Raw genomic sequence first — 10854 nt, 5'->3', positions numbered from 1 at the left:
GACCTGATTATATCCTAAATATCCATCCAAGAAATAGTAGTACTCCTGCCCTGCCAACCTGTCTAGCATTTGATCAATAAAGGAAATGGGTAGTGATTTTTTCTTGTAGCTTCATTCAACTTGCGATAATCTATGCAAATTCTCCATCCAGTGACTGTTCTAGTTGGGATTAACTCATTCTTTTTGTTTGTGATCACAGTCATTCCTCTCTTTTTAAGCACACACTGAACTGAACTTACCCATTTATTTTCCGAGATGGGGTATATGATACCTGCATCTAGACGCTTAATAACCTTTTTCCTCACCACATCTTTTATCACTGGATTCAATCTATGCTGAGGTTGTGCGATTGGTTTATTCCCTTCCTCCATGAAGAGCCTATGCATGCACAAGGTTGGGCTAATCCCGTGTAGATCATCCATTTGCCAGCACATAGCTTTCTTTCTTCGTCTAAGCACCTCTAGAGTTGCTCGAACCTGTATTTCAGATAAAGAGGACGAGAGGATTATAGGTATATGTCATTGGGACCAAGATATATGTACCTGAGATGGGACGACAATGGTTTCAACTCTAATTTAGGAGCTTTTTCAGTCGAGGGTTTGGGTGAAAGACCCAACACTCTGTTCAATGGTTCAACCTATTTTTCCACATGCTCACATTGTGAGCCTCTAACAAACCAACAATTTCTTGTGTTGCTACATCGCTTTCTATGTCTTGACCCGTTAACACCTTTTCCAGTGGATCCCATAATTCCACATTTTTCTTTGCCCCTACTTCATCAATTACTATTATCACAAATAACTCTTCATATACAGCAGGCAATTTCAATGCGTTGTACACATCAAATACTTTCACATTATCATAAGCTCTCATTATAAGTCGTCCACCCGGTACATCTATCAAAGCCCCTTCTGTTGCCAAGAATGGACGTCCCAAACTCAAGGGAACCTTCGGGTATGGATCAAAGTCCAGGATGACAAAGTCCACAAGGAAAATAAGAGATCCCACCTGGACTAAGACATCCTCAATGACTCCATCTGGTTTAGCTACAGAGCGATTTGCTAGTTGTAACAAGATGGTGGTAGGCTTAGGATTTCCTAAGCCTAATTTCTTGAACATAGAGGTTGACATCAAGTTTATACTCTCACCCAAGTCACATAGTCCTCTTACATTCACACATTTCCCAATAGTAACCTACACCATGAAACTCCCTAGATCTTTCTCCTTGGTTGGAAGCTTAACTTTATTCAAGATTATGGAACTGCACTCCCCAGTAAGTGCTACTATTTCATACTCAGACCACTTGCTCTTGTTGTCTACAATGGCTTTGACATACTTGGCGTACTTAGGTATTCCCTGCAAAACATCAATCAAAGATAAATTAATTTGTACCTATTTTAGCAAGTCTATAAACTTCGCAAAGCACTCCTCTTCCTTCTTCTTCTTAAAATTTTGTGGGAATGGAGGAAGAGGTTTTGTTTTTGGTTCTTCGACTGCCCTTGGTCCGCTGGATTCCCCTTCATCCCTAACTCTCTCTTTACCTTTCACCTCTGCCGGCTTAATTTTAGGAGCCAATTTATCTAGGGGGAGACCAGTGTGAGAACTCACGACATTCACCTATTTGGGATTTAGGTCAGTGTTACCTGATAGACCCCTTATCAGCGAGAACTCTGTGCACTTGCTAATTACCCAAGCTATTTTTCTAAATTCTGAGTAGCTAACCGATTCTAAAAAAACATCTGCAACTAACTTAGCCTGGTCAGTCATGATCTATTTCAACATATCCTCAACACTCATGCTTCCTGATTTTTCTGAGCTTTGATTACCTTGACCTTGATTGTTGTACTATTGTGCACCTCTTTGTGGTATGAATTGGGTCTTCCTTTGATGTTGGTTTTGCTGATTTTCACCCCATGAGAAGTTCGGATGGTTTCTCTAATTTGGGTTGTAAGTGTTTCCATAGTTCTGATTACCACCACCCCTAGGTGCATTACCCACAAAATTTACTGACTCAAGATTAGCTCTACAGTATTCTGCCACATGTTCACTACTGCCATATACCTCACACCACATGTGTTATTGCTGAACCATATTCACCAAAGCTTGCTAATGTTCTTTTGCTAAAGTGTTGAAATGCGTTGTCATCATATTTTTCATTGCTGTAATCTATGTCATCCAAGTTGTCATCACATCAACTTCCAACATGTCTGATTGTCTTTTAACCACAGGTCTAGAATTTCCTCCATTCCACTCAGGATTTCCCTGAGATATGCGATTAAGCAATATATATAACTCATCATAGGTTTTCTTCAATGCCTGTCCACCTGCAGCAGAGTCAAAAAGAATTTTGGTGTTGGGTTCCAACCCTTCTATGAAGGTATGGACCTCCACCTCATTAGCTTGATGATGGTGAGGAAAACTAATGAGTAAAGATTTAAACTTGTCCCAAGATTGGTACAAATTCTCTCAAGATTTTTGCTTAAAGCTTAAAATTTCAGCTCTCAACTTAGTTGTCTTCCCCGAAGGAAAGAACCTAGTAAAAAACTTGCAAGCCAAATCATTCCATGAAGTAATTGAATTTGGTGGTTCCAACTTCACCCACCTCTTAGCTTCCCCCTACAAAGAAAAGAGAAAAAATGTCAACCTCACATAGTCAGGAGATACCCCATTAGGCGTATAAGTGTCGCTAATTTCTAAGAAGTTCTAGATGTGAACTTGGGGATCTTCATAAGGCAAACCTATAAACTGCCCTTTAGAGTGCAACAACTGCACCATGTTTTGTTTCAATTCAAATATTCCTCTAGCTTGCGGTTTCTGAATGCTGGAGGTGACATTCGCTGTGAATGGGACTGCCACATCACGTACTGTCCTAGTTGCCATCTCCACAAGGATCTCTTTAAGCACTTTGTCAGTATCAGTCAGATTTACCTGTGGTACAGCATATAGAGCAGTTGCTCTCCTTCTTTACTGATGCAGAAACCTTTTAGGCTCAGCTAGTGGCTCTACAAGGTTCCCACTTCTGTTCAGTGTGCCTTTTTATGTTCTCCTGCCAAAAATAACAGCTAAGATCAAGTTATTACCACCAACACAAATAATAAAGAGACTTCACAAAGAAAACTATTGCCCAATTAAACAATATCCCCGACAACGGCACCAAAAACTTGTTGTGTCCAAAGATACACACAAGTGCACGTGGTCTCAAAAGTAATATAGTGACCCTCTTTAAGAGCCGAATATCGAACCCACAGAAAAATACAATTAGGCGTCAGTTAGCTTTTTAATGAATCAAATTATTCGTGTGTGTATTCAAAGAGTTGAGCTCATTTATGTAATTAAAAATAATTATAACAATACGATATGGGAAAATGATTCAAAGATATTAGAGAAATTTTATCAATGTAAAGAAGAGTCCCTAGGTTGTAGCACTCATAGATTTCTAGTCTAAAATTCTTTACTTTCATATCCAATGGGTTTTTTGATTACTAATTTACAGGGTTGAATTTACAATTATGACCCTTCCGATCTCTAATTGCCTACTCTTGTTGACAACTTAACTACATCATTGAGCGGGGATAAGCATGAACCAACAAAAATGCATAGATCCTATCATCCTATTTAGTAACCAAACATGGTGTATAGATATGTGTCACGTACATTGTATACACGAATTATTCTAGACAATTCTAGGACAAACATGCTCCTTATATTCTAGTGTTCTATCCCCTTTCCGTCTTCCAAGTTTCAAGTGGATAAAAACATTATTCTAATAGTGATGAAGCATTAAAACTATCAAAATAAGAATATAAGAGTAATCACATACAAAACCCAGTTGCAACCAAAGCAACAAAGATTTAAACTTTCATCTTGTGGCTACAACCCAAGAACAAGGGGATTTAGCCTCTCATAGTGTGTAACATGTTTACACCAATCATTAATAATATCAAAACTTGAATTCAAATGAAAGAAAAGAAGAACATATCACCCAAAGTAGCTTTTCCTTCGTCTTCTTCAACTCTAAACCCGACAATCTGATTTACTTTTTAATAAAATATGTAAAGGTGCTATTTATAGCACCAAAAATGCGGAATTAAAGTAGACGCACTGAAGTCTGCGACATGGATTTGGTTCAGTTGAGTGTAATTTTTCATTTTTTGTGTAGGCATGAATTTGTGCTATCCAAAACCAGGTCCGCGCGGACCTGGCGCCCACCACTCTGCTTCATCTGGTAAATTCCAAGTTTTGGATAATAATTTTAGAATTCATTTGTGCAACGCGGAGACACTTCCTTATAGATTATTTTCTTCACATTGTGTTCCCAACTTCGTCTTTGAGCTCCACTTTCTATCCGATCATGTTTTGAATGTTCATTCTTTCATAATCAGCCTTGAAAATGTCTAATCACATTGGTTGGTTACAACAATACAAAAAAGTGCAACAATATGAACTAAATTCTAGGAATTTTCTCTCAACTTGATCAATGAATAATAGGTTTTATTTGTTATTGGGCAAATAAATGTACCCAAGATCATAGAACAAGTTCAAGATTATGAATTTCACAGTCCTGAGATTGTAAACCTATTACAACAATATATCAACCATTCAACCACAATAATTAATTACATAGAAGACGTCATAACCTTACTCAATTACTATTGAGAGTCTCTCTATGTTATGGACCAACCATAACCTATAACCACAGATAATTAATAGGTTCATCAAGAGATTTATCAATACTAGATCAATTACCTCCTCCCCTTACTTTATGATTCACATTACTCAAATAATTCACATAGAACCACCAATTATATCAACAAGCAGTATTACAGTTATCAACCAAGAACTAGACTATCATCACTAGTCACAGGATAATCATACCACATGGTACATTCCTATCCTAAACAATAATAACAATACATTTAGCTATCCCAACTATGTGCCTTAAGGCCTAAGCATGAAATCTCCTATCAATTACAATATAGAATGCGTGAGAACAAATTTACAACTAATCAATTAGAGAAACCTATCCTACCTAGGCACCAAGAAATTATAGAAGGATTATAGAACGATTCTTCACTTTTGGAAGAAACATCTATGGAGACGAGCCTGAACCTATGGGTTGTAGCCTTCCTTGAGTTAGAAATCTCTTCTCCCCTTCTCTCCAAGCCTAGAATAGATTCTTGGGGGTTTCTAGGGTAAACCTCATCTATTTTGGCACTTAGGGGAACGAGGAGATAATAAAAATATGCCACTTTTAAGTTTTGGCCTATTGGATCCCACTACAGCGGCCTCAATCCGGCTCTGGCGGCCTGACCTAGATAGTGTTCAGTAAAATGGGCATACCTTTTTACACCAAACTCCAAATGAGGAAATTTGGTGGCTTTGGAAATAAGACTCAAAGACCTTTAATTTGATACGTCATTGGTCACCTAATTCATTATAGGCTAAGAGATATGGTCATTTGAAGTTGACCTTAGTTTAAATTCAAGTCCAAAACTAAATTGGAAAGACACTTTCAACTTAACTTTGAGATAAGAGCATATTACGACATTAATTCACAACTAATGCACTCGCATACCATGGAATGGATTCTGATATTATGATGAAAGAGATTCGTATACCTTTACCGCAGATATTTTTAGTAATGATGGGCTAGGTCATTATAATAAATACCAATTTACCCTTCATTCGACCTCGAACAACAAAATGGGGGAGAGGGCACAAGCCGATATAAGTCTTTTGAAACAAATGATGAGACACATTACGACTTAGGTAAAATCACATCCCAAACTAACCACTTTTACATCCCTCGTATATCATGCTACCACCTTAAATCTTTCTCAAACACTACACCTGAAGACTCTCAAATATCTCTAAACTACCCAATTCATAAGGTTAATTGTATTTTATGCTCACTGAAACCTTGTTAATCCTCATATTAGGGAAAACTTTTACCCGAATACTTACACCCTAACCCGTGCTATAAATAGCACATCATCCCCACTCAAAGAGTAGTAAATAAAAGGTATCTCATGAATCAAACACAAGAATCATTAGATAATGATTAAGGTTATAAGGATGCTCATTCACAATCAATAATCTAGGATCAGTCACATTCGTCGGCAATGATCTCGGCATCACACTCTCCATCCCATCACATGATCCAAGAACCAATGCAATTCGGCATGTTCACACCTTAATGAAGAATAAAAAATTCAATTAATTCACTATCACAATGGGACTATCAAGGCATACCATAAGATTCTCACCCCTGTCAATTATCAGACATTTTCAATAAAGGGCCCTCTCATAGGACCTACAAACACCTATTTGTGTCGGAACATGATACCCGATCCAAGGTTTATGTCGAAATATGACACCTGATCCAAATATTTATCGAAACATGACACCCAATCCCAACATACAAGCAACCATAATTACATTCAGTATTTCAGCATTATATCACCAAGAACAGATTCATCACAAAACAGGCCAGCAGGTGATCCTTTCACATATATTCTAGCATTTTTCCCTATTCATAAACACATGTGCATATCATGAAGCAATTTAACAAGTATATAAAACACATACGGAAAATTAGACCATCACCTACATTGCCAACCCCTAAGGTTTATCACCAATATCCACATATTTTATATCTTTGTACATGCTACTGTGTCCATTACAACTTCACCCATCAGTATGCAACAATATCATAATCAATGTCTCCCAAATCATTACACCACCCTCTTACCCAAGTCACTCCAAATTAAACAACTAAGACAACTGAATTTCTGCCCGTGACCCGTAGCTTAGTTATACGAATTCTCATTAAATTTCCTTCTATACTACACAATGGGTGTTGATTTAACTACTCAAATAAGAGAATTAACTATTACTCATTCTAGAGTATAAGGGTAGGACAAGGTAAAACAGGGACATAGGGCTAAGATTCAGTCTCGCCCTGTCCCACTCTAGCGGACCAGTTCCCTCTCTAGCGGACCCACCATGGCGGGATTATCCCACTATGGCGGCCATTATGAAATCAGTCTTTAGAGAGCAATTTCCTGAAGGTTTTCCCCTTCTTCCCTGCTTCTTGAGATCACTATTTACTTCTAGGGTGAAAGTTTAGCCAGAGGTTAACTGTTTCTTAGATAGGTTCCGCGAAATTCTCCCCAAGATTGAACCCAACATTAAACAAACAAGAATTTCTTCCCATTATCTCAGCATCAACAAAAATGCACACCACAAGAATCTGTTCATCATCCACATTAGACCAATAACCTCATGATAATTAGGAGCATAATTAAGAAACAACAAAAACATTTAGTTCCTACAAACTCAATCCAGTAGTTCAAACAATTATCACAGATAGAAATGCAATCAAGAAACAACTAAAGCATTGAGTCCCCATAAACTCAATCCAATAGTTAAAATAATCATGATCACAAGTACAACATAACTCGAACTCTCAATCTCAAGCATTGACTTAATTATCACTTGACACCACATTAAGGCCTTTAATATAATTCCAAGACCAACTCAAGCAATGCATAGACAAATATTCAGCATAACATTATTTAAAACCAGTTATGAAACATGTTAAAGAGATATTTCACAACAACAAATTCTGCTATTATGCAACAATATCCCTTTTTCTCACTTAGTTCCCAACCAATCCTGACTGTCCTAAAATCGGAGTTTCTCTACAGTCATATATCATTCTTTTCCCTTACCATCTTTACCAATGGTAAGACCGTGCACAATTAAGATTGTTCCCTCATATGAGTATTTCATTTAACATGTCAGAAATTTGTCAATTAATCACATTACAGTTTATCACTAGACCATTACACATAACCAAGTTATAACCCTTTTTCTGACAATAAGTTAACAGAAACCTAAGCAATCATATCTCACATAATTTCAACCATTCATACAAGTATACTTCACACACTATAGGTACCCTAGGCAACACTGTACGTATAATCACATCATATCAAGGAGGTACAGTTCACACCTTGGCAGTTATTCAGGCAACACTCTGCACATAATTACAATTTAAGGTTACAATATACAAGTAAGTCAATTTATTTAATTAGTTCACTTCATGGATGATATTAAACTGATCATCCATGCACTTACATAGCCTGTAAGGTTAGATACCAATTAGAACCTTCTCAGTTCTAATTTCTCTTGCTTGTGTCCTTTTAGCCGCGATAAAGGCATCAAGTTTACAACATTGAGATACCAATTTAAATCCGGAGATACCAATTGGATTCAAACCATACCACAAGTGATAAACCGCATGAAAAAAGAGAAGAAATAGAACTACTTCCTAAAATGCTTCATAGCTTCCTGAAAATTAGATGTGGACGTCAACACACCAATCCATAGGAGTCTATTCCACACTTGCCCTTGCACTAGGAGATAGGTAACCTGGCTCTGATACTAATTTATCACGACCCATCCCATCTGGAAGTGCGGGCACCTACTCTAACACCTAGATAGGAGAACCCTTATAAAATATCATACGAAAGTTTAACAAAATACCATTATACGTCCTAAAAGAGTCAACAATACACCAAAAATTAAATTTTTAAAACTCTAAGGTTTATTATAAGAAATACTTAACACCCTCAAGGATACTAGTCTAAACAGGTACAAAAGCTTCTAAAGATAGTATAAATAAAAGTAAAACACAGCTCCCACCATAAGGAAAGATGAGTAAAAGCTATTGAAGACTCATCTTCGTCTTTGCCTATGAAACATCAATGACCCTGCAACCAGACAATCCCAAGTGGCATAGATAGAGTAGTATCAGTATAAACAACATGTACTAGTAGGCATCATTGGTCAACCCGATACCCACCATATAATATAAAGGAATCAACAAGAAGAAAACATGCTCTTAAGAGATTCACCGCCAAATAACAACAACAATAACAACAACAACAACCCAGTAAAATCCCACAACATGGGGTCTGGGGAGGGTAGAATGTATGCAGACCTTACTCCTACCAAGATAGGATGGCTGTTTCCTGGAGACCCTCGGCTCAGTAAAAGCATAAATGCATAAAAAATATTAGATAAGAATAGAAAATTAAAAGCCTTATGAGAAAAACAACAAACAAATAATGAATAGATAACAAATAAATACAAATAAATAAATACAAATAACAAATAACGATTAAATACATAATGAAAGCGTCACAGGTAAAATAGAGCAATCAAAGCATAGAAAGCAATAAATAATAACAGAAATAACAGAAATCAGAAGTCAAAGCGCAAGAGATCGTAATGCACTACTACGCCTATGAATAGAGAAGAATAACGAGACTATGAACTAGCCTTCTACCCTAATATGGGTCCTCCACACCCTCCTATCTAAGGTCATGTCCTCCGTAAGGTGTAACTGCACCATGTCCTATCTAATCACCTCTCCCCAATACTTCTTCGGCCTACCCCTACCTCTTCTATAACCATCCATGGCCAGCCTCTCACACCTCCGCACTGGGGCATCTGTGTCTCTCCTCTTCACATGTCCATACCATCTCAGTCGCATTTCCCGTATCTTATCTTCCACCGAGGCCACTCCTACCTTATCCCGAATAGCCTCATTTCTAATTTTGTCGCTCCTGGTGTGCCCACACATCCATCTCAGCATTCTCATCTCAGCAACTTTTATCTTTTGAATGTGAGAAGTCTTAACTGGCCAACACTCCGCCCCATATAGCATAGCCGGTCTAACTACCACTTTGTAGAACTTGCCCTTAAGTTTTGGTGGCACATTCTTGTCACATAGCACTCCGGAAGTGAGCCTCCATTTCATCCACCCTACCCTAATACGATGTGTGACATCATCGTCAATCTCCCCGCTGCCTTGCATGATAGACCCAAGATACTTGCAACTACTTCTCTTTTGGATGGCCTGAGCACCAAGCCTAACTTCAACGTCAACCTCCTGAGGTGTCTCACTAAACTTGCACTCTAAGTACTCTGTCTTTGTCCTACTCAACTTAAACTCTTTAGACTCCAAGGTATGTCTCCAATCCTCCAGCTTAGCGTTAACTCCGCGGCGAGTCTCATCGATCAGGACTATGTCATCCGCGAAAAGCATACACTATGGCACCGCACCTTAAATTTGTCGCGTCAATCCATCTATCACCAAGGCAAATAAAAAAGGACTAAGAGATGATCCTTGATGCAACCCCATCACCACTGGGAAGTGCTCTGAGTCCCCTCCTACTGTCCTTACCCTGGTTTTGGCTCCCTCGTACATGTCCTTGATCACCCTAATGTATGCCATAGGTACACCTTTAGCCTCCAAACATGTCCATAGTATTTCTCTTGGGACTTTGTCATAAGCCTTTTCTAGGTCGATGAATACCATATGCAAGTCCCTCTTCCTCTCCCTATGCTGCTCCACGAGTCTCCTCATAAGATGGATGGCTTCTGTAGTTGAGCGTCCCGGCATAAATCCAAACTGGTTCTCTGAAATAGACACGTCTCTCCTCACCCTCATCTCTACCACTCTTTCCCACAGTTTCATAGTATGGCTTAGTAGCTTAATACCTCTATAGTTGTTGCAACTCTGGATATCTCATTTGTTTTTGTATAGAGGGATCATTATGCTCGACGTCCATTCTTCGGGCATCATTGCCGTTTTAAAGATGACATTAAATAACCTAGTCTACCACTCCAAACCTACCGAGCTCGTGCTCTTCCAAAATTCCCCAGGAATCTCGTCAGGTCCGGTTGCTCTTCCCCAGCGCATCCTACGAACGACACTCTTAACCTTCTCGACCTTAATACTCCTGCAATACCCAAAATTGCAATGCCTCCCTGTATGTTCTA

The 10854-nt window shown here is 38.4% G+C and overlaps 1 protein-coding gene across 1 annotated transcript; it reads right to left on the bottom strand.

Annotated features, from left to right (window-relative positions):
* Nucleotides 1-9246: 9246 nt before the first annotated feature.
* LOC129890412 (uncharacterized) lies at nucleotides 9247-10551 on the bottom strand. Its single transcript, XM_055965968.1, has one exon. The coding sequence runs from the start codon at nucleotides 10115-10117 to the stop codon at nucleotides 9425-9427; it is 693 nt and encodes a 230-aa protein (XP_055821943.1). The 5' UTR covers nucleotides 10118-10551; the 3' UTR covers nucleotides 9247-9424.
* Nucleotides 10552-10854: the final 303 nt, after the last annotated feature.

This window comes from Solanum dulcamara, chromosome 5, assembly GCF_947179165.1.
Source record: "Solanum dulcamara chromosome 5, daSolDulc1.2, whole genome shotgun sequence".
In the NCBI taxonomy this organism is placed as follows: domain Eukaryota; kingdom Viridiplantae; phylum Streptophyta; class Magnoliopsida; order Solanales; family Solanaceae; genus Solanum; species Solanum dulcamara.
Note: the sequence above shows the minus strand (reverse complement) of the source record. Positions and strands in the feature narration are given on the sequence as shown.